Source organism: Triturus cristatus, chromosome 10, assembly GCF_964204655.1.
Source record: "Triturus cristatus chromosome 10, aTriCri1.1, whole genome shotgun sequence".
NCBI classification, from domain to species: Eukaryota; Metazoa; Chordata; class Amphibia; order Caudata; family Salamandridae; genus Triturus; species Triturus cristatus.
This window is the reverse complement of record NC_140593.1, coordinates 195,497,709-195,517,353: the sequence shown is the minus strand read 5'-3', so window position 1 is coordinate 195,517,353 and position 19,645 is coordinate 195,497,709. Positions and strand designations below refer to the sequence as shown.

Here is a 19,645-nt window from a genome sequence, read left to right as displayed (position 1 = left end):
CAGGTTGACAGGGCAGTTCAAAACTGTGCACAAACACTGCAGTGGCAGGTCGGTGATACCTTTTCAGGCTATTCATGTGGTGGCACAATCATGCTGCAGACCCTATAGTAGCATTTGATTTAAATGCCCTGGGCACACACAGTGCACTGTAGCAGGGACTTATCAGTAAATCAAATAGCCAATCATGGAAACACCAATCCATAAACACAATTTACACATAGAGCATATGCACCTTAGCACTGATCAGCAGTGGTAAAGTGCCTAGAGTCCTATAGCCAACAACAACAGGTCAGAAAAAAATAGGAGGAAGAAGCAAAACGTTTGGGGATAACCCTTCAAAAAAAAGTCCTACAGATTTATAAATAAATAAATGAAATTGGAGTAGTGTGAAAGCATTTTTTATAGGATATAAAAAAAGGACTACTGTTGTGGTGGGACTACAGAGGAGATGGTAGGGGGAGCAATAAAATAATAATAAAGCTGGATAGGGGAAGAAGGTGAAAGCAGTACAAAAGGGAGAGAGCAATACAGGGCAGGGAGAGAAGCACTTGTAAGAGAAAGCACGAGAGATCGCAGGCGAGTTTGGCTGAGGTGAAGATTTTTAAGGGAGAAATCTAGCAGCACACAAGGGAAAAACACAGAAGGCTGGGGAGACTCATGCATTCTCAATTAAGTGCTTAACAGAAAAAGAAAATCCCATACAAGTGAGCACTCAAAAGGATGGCAAAGAAGCCATGCTCAAGGTGAAGGACAAACACAAGAGGAGGAAGTCAAGCTAATGCAAACTAAAAACTAAGCAGCAATTAAACAAAAGTGACAATAAAGCTTATTAATTGAAAGCAAATAAAGGATGTAAACCCTCTGCAATTGTTTGGTAAGTCAGAAGAGGTCTTTTGCATACAACTCCACTGACTGATAGGTAAAACTTACAAAGGTAAAGGTGCCCCAAGGGTACATCTTCCTCTTTGTGAATACGTTACCACCTCCTTTGAGGTGTTGATAACTGATCAATGATGTGCAACTGCAGTTGTGGGTGCAAATCATAGATACATACCGTTGTGAATTGCAGGTAGGAGGGCAGGAGCGGCCCGTGCAGGTAAGAGCGGTGAGGCAGGGTGCGGGTTACTCGACCTACTGATCTTACCTGCACCGACCTCTCCTGTAGGAGAGCATCTCCCTTTCATGCCTCCTACTAATTGTATTTCAGAATTCATTGCATTGCCCATTTTGCGAGTCAGGAAGGTGTTTCTGAGTCACAAAATTGGTTTAGTACATTACATATACAATTCTGACTTCACAAACACTGATTTTGTGTATTGCAGGGATTAAATATACATGAAGGTTCAGTATATCAAGTCCAAAGTGTTTATCATGAATTAAAATAGAATAGACGTGCAAATAGTGTGACTATTCACAAGTAGCACCCACCATCTTTGTCAGCAAAAATGATGTGCCCCTATATGACTTTTGAAAACACCAAAATAAAAAATATTTTCATCACACTTGCAGACACTTATCTTCAACACTAGTAAAATGATCCTGCCACAACGGACTACAAGCAAAATCAGTTCCATCCACTGCATACCACAATAAAATCATAGTTTTGGAATCTGTTTTTATGTAAACACTCGTAACAGGCATTGTTTCCTTAGCTGTGCACGTCAGCTGCATTTAGTCAAACTACCTTGTAGAGTTATTATGAATCAGGAATGAAATGTACATTTCGTCTTACATGGCAACCCTTCCCGGGCTCCTGTCCAGGTGCAAACAGCAATCAAACACAATAATCTGTATTTATTAGATATTTCTTTGGCTTCGTTCAAATACTCATGAAATCCCTCAGACTTAAAAAAACTTGAATTGTGTTATGATGTTGGTGCTGGATGTCCTCCGTCTGGAATTTGTTTAGGGTCAGCTTCTATATTTCTTAGGTTTGGTCACTAATTAGGTAAAGGGCTTCCCTGCATAGTAATCCAGCCTGCTAGCATTATTACACCAAAGCTGTGCCAACGTAACATGAATCAGAATCCCTTTTGAACGTAGTACTTCGTTTTTCGGCATGCTATTCCCTATTCCATATATGTCTGAGTAATGTGTGTTTAACAATATTATTAGACTTAGCTGAGTTATGCACAATGTGGTTAGGAAGAAACATAAAGTGGTTGGCGAATGCCTTGTCTATGGAGAGAGTGAGAGTGTATGGGATGTTGACAGCAGTGATGAGAACATACTTCTTTAGTGATTTAGATAATTCCCTTTTTCCAATACTCATTCTTGTTTATGGTTGACAATACCACCTTCACAGCTGCCAGGAATGTACATTCCTGACAGGTGTAAATGCGTTTTTTGCAATGATGGTGGAAACATCTGCAGTTGGTAAATCTGATTTAAGGGGTGTGAAGTTCTTAAGCACCGTGTGCTTTGGAAGATTGGAAATGCAAACACATTCACATTTCTGGGCACTCCCAAACTTCAATCTGACCTATTCCCAGCCAAGGAATTAAGTTATTCCCCTCCACGATGGATGGATGGATGGATGGATGGGAAGGGTCATGGAATGGAAATGGATCACCCCAGGTTTTAGTAGGGGTGAGGAAAAATGTTTATCCTCATGATAAAAAAATATGCATTTTCAGAGGAGGCTCAAATCCTCCCTGTGCGGAGGTCTCTGTTATTTACAACTCCACACAGGGGCAATAATAGCCCTTGAGAACATTTCACGTGACATTTCCAATAGAACGCATGAACATCTGTGCCCACTACTGGGAATGTTTGTAAAAATATTCCCTTAATTTTATGGTGTTCTTCCTGAAAAGGCCACATTATGTTTTACAAGTATGAAAGATTAATTAGAAAACAGATTGCTACAAGTGCAGATTGGCATCCATCAAAACGTTATCGATTCACAGTGGGGCCCGTTTATGCACCCTTTGAAAGGTTTCAATTGGAGATGTTAACTAATGTTATTGAGGGCCACATTTAACCCCGTCCCCCACCACCAGACACATTGTGACACAATTTACTGACCTTTTAGGCATGGGAGTCATTCCATTACCTCAAACTATAACACATGCTTCCACACCAATTGGTCAACCAGAAATCAAGACTGACCAACATTTGTTGGATACATTTCATTGGATGCCAGAAAAAACTTTGTTTTAACTTCAAACTTTATTGCCAGTCCAAATTGGCCAAGGGAAATAATATACATTTCTCCCTGACGTTCTGTTTAACTGTATTGTGCCTATAAACACTGCTTCAGAAAGGACTCAATTGAGTTTAGTTGCATTTACAACAAGTAAAGCTAATTGAGTTGTCCCAAGCAGTTATAAATTTCACTCCTTTGAATAACTACCTCTTCAATTGCATTAACACAATTTGTATGTGAACCCTTTGGTTGAATTTTGTAAAAATTAGTTTGCTTCAGATTGAAGATTGAAGATCCTTAATGCAGAATATACAGCATTCTAGGTGGTCATAGTTCTTACCCAAGAGCAACTGCCATTGCTGAAAAGGATCTAGCTAGAACAAGGACTACTGCATTCTACCATGCCACAGTACTATAAACTGTGATGCTGCAATTAAATAATGCAAATTATCCTCCAACAGTCTCAGGCCGGTATTGATAACTTTCTAAACGTTACACAGGTCCCACTCTCAAATAATATGCAACTTACCTTTTGGTCAACAGGATGTGCCTCAGCGGAACATCATTGATTATAATCCGGTTTTCCTATGGGTCATTGGGAGATTTGGATGGTCTGAGTAGCAGGGTTTAAATGAAGTTGCAACATTCAGGCTACATCAAAAAAGCCTGAAGCCATGTTATCACTGTCACTGTAGTAGATTGGGCAGTAGGTGCTGCAGTCTCCAGGTGACATTTAATATTCCATGCTAGGGGTACATTTCTGCACCATACACTGTGACATTACAGTAACGTTAATTGAGCCAATCAGGTGTAAGCCAGTATTGACACATTTAAAGAGGGACTACAGGCACTGTACTCCTATTTAATAGGGGTAGCAGTGCACATAGCTCCAAGTACAGTAAAAATAGGGTTCAGCAGAAGGCACAAAATATTGGCTGACCAGGCAGAAAAGGCTGATTTACTAGGGATGGGTGTTGTGGGATTCATATATGGAGAGGTCAGTCCTCAGCTTGATGTGTCAAGGGGCTCAAACTAAACCTTGCTCGAAGGGCTCAGCAAAGCAGACTTGTATACGTTTAAGTTGCTCATGAGCATTGTACTGTGACTGTAAATCTGTTTGAATATGCTTCTCATACACTTTTATCATTCATCACTGTAGTTTTATGTTTGTTATTTGAGACAAAGGAAACTAAAATCTTCAATTTCTTCTTACCTACAAACATTATTCGGGGAACATACTGCCCATCAGGTGACAAATTTTTGTCTGTTGTTTCATGCTGACGGAAAATGAAAAAAAAAATTGTAAACATTATTGAAATTTGATATGTTAATTACAAAAATATAAAATAAATTGTTCCATATAACATTTGTCGAAGATTTATTATCGATAACATACGCAGTTATGGTATGCTGTGAATGTGTCCCATTTGACATCCTCCAGTTGAAAACATTGGTTTACCTTGTTTTATAATAAATACATTTTTTGAAACCACAGTGGGGCACTTTCACTCTGGTGTTTGATGTATTTATATCTCAGTTCTTATAACTGTTTTATATTCACGCTCATCAAAAGTAACAATATATTTGAAAAACTATGCACCCGATTCACAATCTTTTTATGTGTACAAGTAAAATTTACATGGTCACAAAATGAATCTGCTGGTGGAACTTACACATCCTGATTTGTAAAATGTCAACTTGCAGTTCAGACAATCTGCCAGCATGATGGATTTTTTGCTGTTGCAATTATAGGGCAGGCTTTTCTGAGGATGACTATGAACACTGTGACAAACATCCACAAACCCAGGAATCAGAAGGCATTTGCAACATTTTGCAGCTGCTTTCCCACCCTGAGAACATGGAAACCAAAGGGCACACTCCTATGTCTCTTGGGAATGTGGCTTGTCTAAGTGTGGACTAGTGGGCTATCTTGTGCCTCAAAATTCCTCGATTGTAAAAGATTATTTTTTTTTAATCAGAAAGAATGGACCTACAATTTGCTTAGGTGTTAGCATAATTTTGTGAACCTTTTGCTTTGTATGGCTGGAGTCTGAGAATGCTTTCTTGAAACCTTAAAATCTGCCCCTCATCATCAATGAGGGATACTTATTTTTTTGTCTAGCAAAATAAAAAAAACTGTAGATTCATATGCACTTTATGCTAGTTGTAGCCGTCTGCATGTCCTTGTAGTGACTAGTGGCAAATGCAACATAGCTAACGGCTTCATGGCCTTCACTTTTACTAATGGCTTTCTCAGTTTTTGTTAAATTTTGTGGGTCTAGATGTTCTGCCATATTCTTAGCTGGAGCATTGGGAGACAGCTATCCAGCTATAAATGCATATGTTTTGTCCCCTAATGATAGTGGGATGTTGTTTAGCCCTACTTGGCAAATGTACCTTCATGTAAAGCCCCAGTAGTTTGTAGCATACAATCTAAATGTCCTACCTAGGCTGTGGTGTAGCTTTAGTCCACCCTCATGAGAAGCATGCAGGCATGCCTTTAGGCTTGCCAATGCAGCACACAATTGGTTTAGCATAAGAAGAACAACAGCTTGTGTCAAAGTAGAAAACTTAATTTAGCCTTAGCTAAGTGACTACTAGGTGTGCCTTGAAAAAGCAGGCACCCATGACCAAATGCTCTTGGATCCCGGAGGCCTCTAGGAACAAATACCATTTTGCCACAGGTTCCCGCATTTTTGATTTTCTCAATTGTGCCACCACAGTCCTGGACCCTTGGAAGGGAGCTTGAAGGTACCATGTCAGTCCATCTTTGGACCCAGCAGAACCAAAATATCTCTTCTGCTGAGCGGTACAACCCCGAGCAGAACCAAAATATCGCCTCTGCTGCGTGTAATTTCCAGGAACAATGACTTTGCATCGCCCTCGGAGCCTACAGCCTCAGCAGAACGGCAATGCTTCATGAGAAATATTAATTTAGTTAAAAAATATATTTGTGATGTTATATGTACAAGCTTATACTGGTTGAATTTGATGTAGTTTTTCTCTCTACTATCTTTATCCATTTATGTATATTTGGGCTCCATGATGACTTTGTAGTAAGCTTCAGGTATGGTCAGATATTCCGTCCTGAAAAATATATGTGGGAGGATTACTGTTTTGTTGTTACTTTGCATTCCCCTGTGTTCCCATCTCTTCATTTATTTCTACAGGGGCCATCTCTGTGTGTTTTGAGTTCCTTAACGATAATATCTGACCTCACAATGCAGCCTTGCAGCTCCCAGGAACCGATGCTGTGCAAGGCATCTCTGAATCGACCTTGCATCGCCTTGGCTCAGCGACACATCCTTGGTGAGGAACCTTACAATGCCCTGCAACCAGGATTTAAGGTACTATTGTTAAGTGGGCCTTAAAGGTCCCTCTAGCTGACCCGCTCTCCATTGCGGTCGGCCTGAACTTATGACTTTGTCCCAGTCCAGTGTGACCAGATAACCCGAGTTGGCACAGAAATCTTTGACCTTGCATATCTCTGGTTCTAATGACTGGAGTTTTATTGCTTTAGTCATTTGATTTATTAAAACTTACTGTGTTTTCACTTTGTTACTGTTTGAAGTGCTGTGTAAATACTTTACACATTGCCTCTAAGTTAAGCCTCTGTTCTGCTCTGTGCCAAGCTACCAGAGGGTTGAGTCGGGGGTTTGCTTGTGATTTCACCTTGACAAGGATTGTGGCTGCTGCTTGAGTAGGGATTCACCCCCTCAACCAGTAACCCAATTTCTTACACATGGGCTCTCTATTTGCCTCAGGGCACCTGACAGCAGAGATTGCACTAGTTGTAACCAGCTGTACTGACTTGCCTAGTATCTTGATCAGTGAATTCTTAAGCAGGGTGTACCTAGGAATGTGTGACATTACATTTCAGTGAGATGGTGCAGGACAAGCACTAAAAGATTTGACTAACTAGTGATGTGTGCCACATATCAGGGTTGAATGCCTAAGGGTAGTATCAACTTAAGATTACATATATCTAGAACGACGTAAGGGGAGGAAAAGCAGATGTGGGTGGTATGCTACAGTCAGATGTCTTTAAACAATGTCATAAAGTAAAGAATAAAACAGGCAATGGATACTCTTTCTAAGTACTAGTAAGTGCTATCAGGTTAGAAAGAAAAAATGTTGATTCATTGAGAAATGACCAATCCAACTCAAAACAGAAGTGTTGTTCTCTTCCTGGGAACAGACTTTGACAAATAGTGAACCTGCATACATCATTTTTTGAGGGTCTGTCACAACTTGGTATAATTTGAAGTCTGTGGGGCCTAGTCACAAAGGTAAATTTACACAAGTGAAACTATATGTGCAAATTTACTTTTACTCTTTGCAGTAACACTACTACTTTTGGCTATTCACCATTTCAGAGTGTAGATTACTTCAAAGTGTAGACTTACATTTCTCCAATGCCTGACTTCAGGGGGAAGAGCCTCATTTATGAATTGCAAAGTTAATGCTAGTAGCTTTTCACAAGTAGGGTAGGGATCTGCCTATAGCAAAGTATAGACAAAAGTAAACATTTTAAACTTAAAAAAGTAGCACTTCAATTTTGTATAACATATTTGTAATGAATTTAAATATATTTAATTACATTAAAATTATTTTATAAATATATACTTTTTCCGCCTAAAGTAAAATGTTTATAGTTATTTATAATGTGCCACATAGTACTAGTTATGTATAGAATTATTTTAAATTCATTTAAATATTAAGTACTTAAAATTACATGTATGTTTATATGAAAAAGCTAATTGTATATAATAAATTAATATTCATTGTGTTAATATATACATATATTAACATTAAATTAAATGTACATATACCTTCAAAATTACAAAACCAATCAATCTATTTTGATATTATTTCCTATTGGGTTAAATATTAAGTCCCTGTCTCCATTATTTTCTATGGGAGAGTGATGCTGTACCTGTGGTTGGCCATGGGTTGTGTTGGATATACTCCAAGTCTGATCTGGAGTGCATTTACGACTTTTGTGTCCTTTTTGGCAATAGTAACTATAGAAGAACAGTTAGTGATTAGCAGCAGGCTTACTCTTTTAGGGCTGGGTTTATGTACATCCCTAAACCCCTTGTTAAACCCTCCTTAATTCCTCATCGGCACTCCCAAGCTCCTTCCATTTAGTAGTACTTCTCTTTTATATAGCCAGTTGCCAGTCCCTCCCACATTCGGTGTCTGGGTGAAGATCTTAGCACAGAAAAGACAGAATAGTTGGAGACAGAGACCTCAGCATGCAGGCTTGTGTGGAGCATTTTTGAGTATGTGATTACTACTATTGTAAGATACCTAAACCTACTAAAAGTACTATCAAATGCAGTTTGTGAATAGGCCTGCAAGTATCCTTAATTGTCTGGGTATTGTACCTCTGAAACCATAGACATCAGTTTCAGTCATGCAGTATATCAGAATGAAGTGTTACTTGAAGAAAACTACAATGGATTGGTACCTTTGTGTTCTAAATTAGAACTCTTACTTCTCTTCTCATGAGGCAGAGTAAAAAATGAATATGCTCTCCCTTGAAGGCCTCGGACATAACACCTGGAGTGTGCATACATGCCTTCATCACGGGTGAGTCAAAATTAGGCCCTATCGCTGCAATACATTTCTGCTGCTAGTAACAGTGCCAAGAGTCCCACAGTACATTTAAGAGGAGGTATGAGCTTAGGTTAAAGAATATGGTGCGTCTTATGATCAAAGTTTAATCGTTGCTTGCTTTATAGTAATGGAAGCTGCAAAGACTTGGACTCAAAAGTTTGCTCTTCAGTGTCCCAGCCACAGAGATAAGAGTGTAGTCCTTTTATTTCCTACAATGTGATAAATATGTGCAATCTCTAGCAAGCAAAACAACTTCTCATTTATTGCATACGTTTTATTAACCATTTATCCGTGCTATGTAGAGTGTGTGGTGCATTCTGAACTAGTCTGTTTCAATATTCAAATCTTTACAAAATCCACACAAAAGTGTGAATATTCCTTACAAAGTTAAGTTCAGAGAATAATTTCAGTTCAAATAATGTGTGCTGTGGCTTTCCCAGAGTATTGGTGGGGGCGAAGCAGCTGCATCAGTGTACTGTTAGACCTGCCAGCCTTAAGGGGTCCTCACCCCTACCTTATGCCTACCTCCTCTACTTTTCGGACCTATTTTTTGCTGGATTTAGGACTCAGTGCACTTTAACACTGCTAACCAGTGCTAAAGTGTTTGTAGTTTCTCCCCTAAAAATGGTAATGGTGGCTCATTCCCAATAGGCATATTTAATTTACTTTTAAGTCCATACTAAAGTGCACTGCATGTGCCCAGGGCCTGTAAATAATATGCTACTAGTGGGCCTGAAGCATGTATTGTGCCACCCACTTCAGTAGCTCTCAAACCGTGACTCAGGTCTGAACTTGCAGGCCTGTGTATGCAATTTACACTGCCATTTCCACCTGGCAAGCTATACCTTTTGCCAGGCCCAAAACTTCCCTTTTTGTACATATAAGTCACCCGTAAAGTTGTCCCAGGACAACCCACAGGGCAGGATGCAATGTATTTATAAGGCAGGAAGTGTTCTTTTATGTTTTATATATTCTGGGAGTGAAAAACTAACAAATGTGTTTTCACTACTGCAAGACATATCTCTCCCATAGGCTAACATTGGGATTACCTTATTACATGTTATATGTGTAATTCCCAATAGTGAAGAGATAGACTTTCAAGATTGGTGTCTCTGGAATCACAATTTAAAATCACAACCTATGGTGAAGTCGGATCTTAATTTGCAGATCTGAAAATGCCTCTTTTAGAAAGTTGCCATATTCTTACTTCAGCCATTTGGTGCCTCCTGTCTGTCTCTGATACACACCTGGGAAGGGTGAAAGGTGGGCTTTGTGTATCCCCCTAGGCAGCCACACACAATGGGGGCTTAGATGTGCATTGATGGGCCAACCTGGCAGAATGGGAGATAGGAGCTGGACTCAGCCTCACTTTCACCTGCAAAGGCTGTGTCCTGTCCCCACACAAAGGTCAGCATACCACCCTGTATTGAGTCCGGAGTCAGGGCAGGAAGGGAGGACCTCTGTGCACTTCAAAGACCTGTCTTTGACGTCTCCCCCACTTCAAAGAAAATAAGTACTGAACCTATGAAACCACCACTTCAGTACACTTCTGGATCTGTGAGAACTTAGCCAGGAAGAAATACTACTGTGCTGCTGAAGGACTGCCACTCTGCTGGACTGCTGCTTTACTGGACTCCTGCCTTGCTGTACTGCCTTGCTGCCTGCTGTTCCGCTGCCTGGGTGGGAAGGTCTGAATCTGCATCACTTTAAGCCAGAGTGACTCCAAAGGCTAGCTGGCTGGCCTCCTGATCTGAAGTCTCAGGGACATAATAAACTTCTATCGTACCTGCTTCTTCACCTGGACATCTGTGAGTCTGCCTTGCCACGTGGTGCAACTCCAGTTCTGGAACCTTGGAAGCGAGGTCTAAGGTGCTTGCTTCAGCAAAACCCACGCATCATCTGTCGAACCGGTGAATCATCCCTGTTGTGTGGATCAAAACCAGCGCATGGCCACTGTTGCATGACCAGAACCAGTGCATCACATCTGTTGAATGAATCTGCCTGATGCATCGGCATGGGAACAACCACTGCACCAGGTCACCACAGCTCCATTGACTGAATCCAAGATGATGATGCAGAATTTTGGCATCTCAGCTCTTCACTCATTGAAGCTGACGCTTCGTCGCTGCTGCGCTTGTCAGGACCGGCGCATTACCCCCCCTGCATGGATGGACACCGACGCATCGCTTCAGCTGTAGCCCTCATCTTCGACATCGACGCAGCCAGGATCAAGGTACTTTTGTTCAATGGGCCTCACTGGGTCCCTGCATCTGGCTGGCGCTCCATTGTGGTCGGCCTGAACTTGTCCCGGTCCATCACGGCCAGATATCCCAAGTAAGGCTTATTGCTTTTAAGCGCTATTTTATAGATTATTCTTTCACAATTCATATTCAAGTTCTACGTATTGGATTTTTGACATTTTGTTCTTGTTCTGTTAATTAAATTAAGTTCTATTTTTCTAAGCTGGTGTGGAATCATGTTGTGTTTTCATTGTTTTACTATTTGATGTGTTGCACAAATACTTTCCACATTGCCTCTAAGTTAAGCCTGACTGCTCTGTGCTAAGCTACTGCAGGGTGAACACAGGCTAATTTAAGGTTTGCCTGCTTCTTACCCTGAATAGGATTGTGGTTGAGGCTTGTGAGGGCTCATACCCCAGTCAACCTACAATCCAATTTCCACATGTACAAATATATGTCCAGTTTAAGTTATCTCATGTATCGGAGAGTGCATTTATCTTGGCTATTAAATTTCTGATTACTGAGAGCACATTTATTTTACAATTTAAGAAATCTTAGAATCTTAAATGTTTTAAAATTGCAATCAATACTAATTATTTCAGTCGATTTGCTTTGATTTTTATTTTGTAAAGCGCAGTGTATGCCTTGGGGTTAATAGTCTACTGTCAGGTCATCTACAACAACAGTGATAAACTAAAGTGGAAGAGCAAAAAGCAAAGTTTTCAGCAGCTTTCTAAAAATGTTCAGGTTAGATTGGCCACGCAAGTGATCTGGAACATGATCCCAGAGCTTGGAAGTGAGATAAACAAAACCTCTACCGTCCCAAGAGGCTCAATCAATTCTAGGCAGCAACACTTTTTTTCAGCAGCTGCAGATCATAAATGCCTATTTGGTACACACCACAAATATCTTCTTTTGAGGAGTTCAGGGCCAGACAGGTTAAGAGCTTTATGAGCAGTACAAAGCACTTTAAAAGCTACCCTCTTCTTTACCGGGATCCAGTGCAACGCCTCCAAGACTTTCGAGATGGAGTCGAACTTCCTGATATTTTTAAGCAGACAAACTGCTGCATTCTGTAATCTCTGCAATTTTAATATCTTTAATATCCCTTGCTGTAAACCCAGTTAAGGGGCATTGCAATATTCAAGACTTTTCCATCGATCATAAGGTATGAAGGGCAGAATCTTCTTTAATGTTTTTAGCAGGAAATAACAAGTTACACAAGCGGGTTAATAAAGACGAGTTTGGAATCAAACAAGATTCCTAAATTTCTCATCTTTGATACCAGAGGATTCAGAGGGTCCAAAGACAGTGGCCACCAAGCGTTATGCTAAAAAGAGTTAACATTTCCAAAGATGATCACCTCTGTCTTCCCAGGATTTAGCTTAAGGCAATTCATTATGACTCTCATACAATTCTTAAATTGATTAGACACCTCCTCTATGTTTTTGGCCCCTGAAGGAAGCCACACGGCAGAGAGAATGGTTTTGAGGTAAAATCTTCTAGGGCCACTGATTGTTCCCAGTCATCCTGAAAAGAGCAATGGAGATTAAAAGCGCCACCACCAATGCCTATTTCTGCCATTAGATGTTTCAGGACTGGGTGGCTGCCAGTGTCAAAGTCCATAAGGACCACTGCAGCCTTCCCAAATGTATCCATCATATCCGGAATCTCCTTGGTGGCTACTATCAAAGTTGATTTGGTGCTGTGAGCTTTCCTGAACCCAAACTGAGCTTCATCTAGGGTCTTATTTAGAATTCCGAGATTGAAATGTTTAAGTATCTCTCCATGATTTCTACTGGAATAGGAAGCATAGAAATCAGTCGATAGTTCTTCTCTTCATTTGGATTTAGAGACTATTTATTAATAGTGGGAGAATAGATGCCTCTTTCCACTTTTTAGGAAAACTTCCTGCCATAATGATGTTCTTCAATAACGTGGTAAACAATTTAACAATACATCCCGCAATATCATGCAGCACTTTAGGAGGACACGGATTGCTGGAGCATCTGATTTAATGATAGTCAAGAGTAGAAACTATGGAAGCCAAGACTGTTTGTAGGTAGAGGAACATCCTCTACCAGCTGATAGTAAGCCATCTGACTGACATTGAGCTCCTAGTAACTGGCCTCTACCTTTTTGCAAAAGTAATCAGCTAAACCATTGCATAGCTGTTAAGTAGGTGCTATTAAGCGACTGGCGGAGAACAGTGACAGCCACTGCACTGTTTGAAATAACTCCCTAGGGGAACTGCCAGCTAATTTGATTTCTTTCAGTAAAATAATTAATTTCCACCCTAATCATTGCTTCACACTACTGAGTGATCTGTTTATATTTCTTTCTCTCTTCTACGCAATACTGCTTCTCCAGACCTTTTCTTGTCACCGACAAGTCTATTTCAGCTCCTTTTGCGAAGCTGAATACCAGGAAGCTGTTGGACAAGATCTATGGTTTTTGACCATTTTGATGAAGGCCAGCTGGTATACCGCCCTGTTAATCCAATTAAAATAACTATCTACAGCTTCATTGGGATCTCCCCATAATGATGGTGTTGAGCCCTCCAAGATTTCACATAATTCTGTCTTGTTCATTTTACTACAGGCCCTGATAGCTTTTATCTGTCTAGCATTTTTATTCATCACCACCATAGGGTTAACATTAATACCAATATGCACCATCAAGTAATCCGACCAGGTAACGTGAAGAGTGTCCTCCAATTGTAGGCCCGGATGATTTGAAAAAACTCCGTCAAGAGTGTGACCTACAACATTTGTGGGAGCATTAGTCAACAGTTCCAAATTGAATCCATTCAGATTATCAATAAGCATTTTAGAGTCCTCAATTACTGTAAAATTTAGGTAAAGTATGCTTACATCAAGGAAGTCACTAAGGGCTTCCAGGAATTTCATTTTAGTGCCATGGTGTTATTTGACCAATAGACCATAAAACCCTTAAATTAGGATCCAATTTACAATTAAAGAAAAGAGCTTCACAGTCCATTAGTTTAACATTTTAGCACACCGAGTCAAAAGTAACCTCAAAATCACTTGTATACATTATTGTAGATCTCATCCCCGTTTTCCCTCTTAGTCTAGCCCACAGGTACTCATAGTACAGCCCGCAGGCCTCCAGCGGCCCGGGAAGCCTTCCCTGGCGGCCTGCGGACCTTGCAGACATTGTACCTGTGTTTTTTTTTTTAAATGTAAAGAGTGTCAGCAAACACTGCTGCAGCAGCGCGGACTCCGAGACACTCTGCTCTATAGGGGCTGGGCAATTCACGCAGAGTGGAGATGCAGGGGCGCTAAGAGGTGAAATACAACAAAGCCTCATTAACTACTTGTTAATGAGGCTTTGTTGTATTTCACCTCTTAGCGCCTTTGCATCTCCACTCTGCGTGAATTTTAAAGACCTGTGAAGTCCTCGGGTGTGGCTGTGTGTGTGCCCAGGAAGCTTTCTCAGCCCGGGCTGCCACACATGCAGGGTGAGGTGACAGACAGATGGACACAGAGGGAGGGAGACAGAGGCAGAGAGAGAAGGAGGGGGACAGAGGGACAGAGGCAGAGGGAGACAGAAAGAGAGGGAGGGAGGAAGAGAGAGGGAGGGAGTGAGACAGAAAGAGGGAGACAGAGGGAGGGGGAGACAGAGGGAGGGAGACAGAGGGACAGAGGGAGGGAGACAGAGGGAGGGAGACAGAGGGAGAGAGAGGGAGGAAGGGAGACAGAAAGAGGGAGACGAGGGAGGGAGACAGAGGGAGGGAGACAGAGGCAGAGAGAGAAGGAGGGGGACAGAGGCAGAGGGAGACAGAGAGAGAGGGAGGGAGGAAGAGAGAGGGAGGGAGTGAGACAGAAAGAGGGAGACAGAGGGAGGGGGGACAGAGGGAGGGAGACAGAGGGAGGGAGACAGAGGGAGGGAGACAGAGGGAGCGAGAGGGAGGAAGGGAGACAGAAAGAGGGAGACAGAGGGAGGGAGACAGAGGGAGGGAGACAGAGGGAGGGAGACAGAGGGAGGGAGAGGGAGAGAGAGGGAGAGGGAGAGGCAGGGAGAGGGAGGGAGAGGGAGGGAGGGAGGGAGACAGTAAGAGGGAGACAGAGGGACAGAGGAGGGAGAGAGAGGGAGGGAGACAGAGGGACAGAGAGAGAGGGAGAGAGAGGGAGGGAGGGAGAGGGAGGGAAGGAGAAAGAAAGAGGGAGACAGAGGGACGGAAGACAGAGGGAGGGAGACAGAGGGAGGCAGAAAGAGTGAGAACGAGGGAGACAGAGAGAGGGAGGGAGGGAGGGAGGGAGACAGAAAGAGGGCGACAGAGGGAGAGAGAGGGAGGGAGACAGAAAGAGGGAGACAGAGGGACGGAGACAGAGGGGGACATAGGGTGGGAGACAGAGGGAGGGAGAGAGAGGGAGAGGGAGGGAGGGTGACAGAGGGAGAGAGAGGGAGGGAGGGAGACAGAGGGAGAGAGACAGAGGAAGGGAGACAGAGGGAGGGAGACAGAGGGAGGGATATAGAGGGAGGGATACAGAGGGAGGGAGACAGGGAGGGAGGGAGACAGAGGGAGGGAGACAGAGGGAGGGAGACAGAGGGAGGGAGAGAGAGGGAGGGAGAGAGACAGAAAAAGGGAGACAGAGGGAGAGAGAGGGAGACAGAGGGACGGAGACAGAGGGACGGAGACAGAGAGAGGGAGACAGAGAGAGGGAGATAGAGAGAGGGAGACAGAGAGAGGGAGACAGAGAGAGGGAGACAGAGAGAGGGAGACAGAGAGAGGGAGACAGAGGGAGAAAGAGGGAGGGAGGGAGACAGAAAGAGGGAGACAGAGGGTGAGAGAGGGAGGAAGGGAGACAGAGGGACGGAGACAGAGGGACAGAGACAGAGGGAGAGAGGGAGGGAGACGGAAAGAGGGAGACAGAGAGGGAGACAGAGGGAGGGAGACAGAGGGAGGGAGAAAGAGGGAGGGAGACAGAAAGAGGGAGAGAGGGAGGGAGACAGAAAGAGGGAGACAGAGGGAGGGAGACAGAAAGAGGGAGACAGAGGGAGGGAGACAGAGGGAGGGAGACAGAGGGAGGGAGACAGAGGGTGAGAGAGGGAGGAAGGGAGACAGAGGGACGGAGACAGAGGGACAGAGACAGAGGGAGAGAGGGAGGGAGACGGAAAGAGGGAGACAGAGAGGGAGACAGAGGGAGGGAGACAGAGGGAGGGAGAAAGAGGGAGGGAGACAGAAAGAGGGAGAGAGGGAGGGAGACAGAAAGAGGGAGACAGAGGGAGGGAGACAGAAAGAGGGAGACAGAGGGAGGGAGACAGAGGGAGGGAGACAGAGGGAGGGAGACAGAGGGAGACAGAAAGAGAGAGAGAGGGAGGGAGACAGACAGAGGGAGACAGAGGGACGAAGACAGAGGGACAGAGAGAGGGACGGAGACAGAGATGGAGACAGAGAGAGGGAGACAGAGAGAGGGAGGGAGGGAGGGAGGGAGGGAGAGCGAGAGAGAGAGAGAGAGAGAGAGATAAAAAGAGAGTGAGATAGAAAGACGTGTGTATGCCGGGTCTGGTGGCTCAGGCCTGTGTTCAACCTCATGGTCACAGGTTTTTTTTTTTTGCTCTAGCCCCGCCCCCTCCTCCACTGACCCCGCCCCCACCGGTGCGGTCCTCGGCCACAAACCACACTGTAAATTTGGCCCCTGAGAGAAAGTTTGTGAGTACCCATGGTCTAGCCTATTGATAACACAGACTGACAGAAGTGCAGCAGCTATGTTAAGGTCAGAATACTTATCCGCCCAGGTTTTAGTGTGAAAGGAGATAGCAGAGGCAGGTGCATCCAGATACTCAGAAAGATCATGTCTATGCTTGATTGCCAAGTGGGTGTTCAGTAATATACAATTCAACTTACAAATCGAAGAAGGCCCAATGGTATGTCTGAACGACTAGGAACTGCTCATGCTGGTTCTAACTGGCACGCATAATGACAGACATCACAAACATAAGTGTGCTGCATTAAATCCAGTTTACAATTTTTGCATCTTACATACTTACCTACATATTTTAATTGTAGGAGAGAGTCTCTAGTATTTGAAAAAAATGTGTTCTGGTCCTGGCTCCTGGCAATCATAGGCATGGACAAGCACAGACTGGCTTGCCTTTGGTGGTCCTTTAGTGAGCCAGCGGTGCGCAACAGCGTTGGCTTTGGAATTTATAGCCAACTGTTGTTAAGCAGCTAGACTGGCAACTACCAAATTGGCATAAGCCCGGAAGTGTAAAAGAAAGACTTTGGCTTTCTCCTCTCAAACGCGAGAGCCGCGGCAGACTAGAAAGCAAAAGAACCTGTGCAATTAAAAGTAATGCCCATCAGAGAGACTCCTTCAAATGAGATGTCTCTTCCTTAGTAAGCAATTTAAAACCTTCTTAAAATGTGTGCTCTGATATGTAACTTGTCTGCAGTATCTGGCCGTACATCCATGCCGGCATCGGCATTCATAGCCGATTGGTGTTAAGCAGCTAGACTGCCAGCTACCAAGTCGGCATCAGCCCGGAAGTGTAAAAAAAAACAGACTTTGACTTTCTCCACTCAAACGAGAGACCCTTGGTGGACCAGAAAGCAAAAGAAGTGGAGTAATTAAAAGTAATGCCCCCGAAAAGAAACTCCTTCAAATGAGAGATCTCTCCCCAAGTAAGTAATTTGAAACTTTTTAAAAATTGCGTGCTCTGAAATGTAACTTGCCTGCAATATCCAACCTAATTGTGCATCAAGGATTCATCAAAACATGAAAAAAAAGTTCCAAATGGTTGTAGTACGCCTCACTGGAAACTTACCATGAGATTTAGCATGATAAAGTTATTTTGAGCCAATTCTTGTGCCTCTTCGCTTTCTGCAAAAGCCTTTTTCAGTGCTGGAAAATAGTGTAATTACTATTAAAAAGAACATTCATCTTGATTCTGGCATAGACATTTTTCAATAGTTACAATCAACTTGAAAATAATTTCAACTGAATTATCTCTGAATTCTTAAGACACTAATGCTACTGGTGCTTCCAAGCATTCTGTAGTTTTAGACAGAACTTGCTCAGTTTTACGGAATTCCACGGAGTTAAATAAAAACTCTGCGAGATTCAGCAGAGTTCCTCCCTCCCCTATGTAGTGCGGAATTCCTACTGCTGCCCACATACCCATGAAAAGGGGTGAGAAAAAGCGCACTTTAATTACTTGGTAAATAGAACACTATATACCGCTGCTCGGAGGCACCATTCGTGGCTCGCTGCTTCTGTCTCTGCTTGGTGCATTTTTATTTTTTGTATCTTGAGCTACATTTACATCCAAAACCATAATATGCTACTTTTGTAGAAGGAGCAAACAGTGAATAGGGTCGCTCGTGCACTCAAGGTGGGGAGTAGGTCCAATTCTAAATGGATGACTGGGATTAAGGCAGGGTGGAGACATGCCCCGGAACCATTTAATTGTACAATGCCAATTTGTAGCACAGCTGGTTAAAGAGGGTGGGGGAGCTGCTGCTATGTTTGTTAATGCGGATCCAGGGTTTTGTCACTCACTTCGAATATGCTACTTACCAGTATGCATCTGTTCTTGGCATGTAGGGCTGCTGACATTCATATCTGTGCATAGATCGCCGCCTAATGTTGGGTCCGGATGATTGCACATTGTTGTCCTGGAAGAGTCTTCGAAGTATCACGAGATAGGTGGCTCCTCCCCTGGACTACAGTGCGCATGGGCATCCCCTCCATCCTTAGATTGTTTTTCGCCATTGTGGCATAGATGGAGTGTAATACAGTGAATGATGACCATGGTAATTAGTAATTACTGAATGCTACAGCTGCTACAGGCGCCGGGGAGGAGGGTGGGCGATATGAATGTCAGCAGCCCTACATGCCAAGAACAGATGCATACTTGTAAGTAGCATATTCGGTTCGAGGCATGTGGGCTGCTGAATTAATATCTGTGCATAGATGATATAGCAGTCCCTCCATTTAGCGGCGGCTTCCCGTGCCAGCTGCAATAGTCTGAAAAAGAGTTTTGAGAACAGCCTGTCCTACAGCTGCCTGCTGTCTTGAGTGTACATTAACACAGTAGTGCTTGGTAAATGTATGTATAGTGGACCATGTGGCTGCTCTACATATCTCCTCTAAAGGAATATTTCCCAGGAAAGCCATGGAGGCCCCTAACCTCCGTGTGGAGTGGGCTCTTGGAGGAATTGTTAGTGTGCGCTTAGCTTTTTCATAGCAAATCTGTATACACTTAAGGATCCACCTAGCTATTCCTGCTTTGGAAATGGGGTTGCCTTTGTACTGTGGAGAAAAGGCAACAAACAGTTGTTTTGTTTTCCTGAAATTTTGTGTTCTGTCAATATAGTACAGGAGAGCTCTTTTGATATCAAGTGTGTGGAGCATTCTCTCTGCTACATTCTCAGGATTAGGATAAAACACTGGTAGTTCTATGGATTGGTTCATATGGAACTGCGAAATTACCTTGGGCATGAAAGTAGGGTTGGTGCGTAGTACGACCCTGTTAGCATGAACCTGTATAAATGGCTCTTGAATGGTTAGTGCCTGAAGTTACCTAACTCTTCTTAGGGAAGTAATGGCAACTAGGAAAGCTACTTTCCATGTTAGAAATTGAATCTCACAAGAGTGTAGAGGTTCAA

The 19,645-nt window shown here is 43.1% G+C and overlaps 1 protein-coding gene across 1 annotated transcript in view; it reads right to left on the bottom strand.

Moving 5' to 3' along the window:
- Positions 1-19,645, bottom strand: part of LOC146789198 (anterior gradient protein 3-like) — a 125,600-nt gene that overhangs the window by 5,927 nt on the left and 100,028 nt on the right. The window contains exons 5-6 of the mRNA XM_085630796.1: positions 17,803-17,879; positions 4,362-4,425 (exon numbers count right to left, since the gene is read on the bottom strand). Of these exons, the coding sequence (XP_085486922.1) occupies positions 4,362-4,425; positions 17,803-17,879 (141 nt within the window). The remainder of the gene's footprint in view (positions 1-4,361; positions 4,426-17,802; positions 17,880-19,645) is intronic.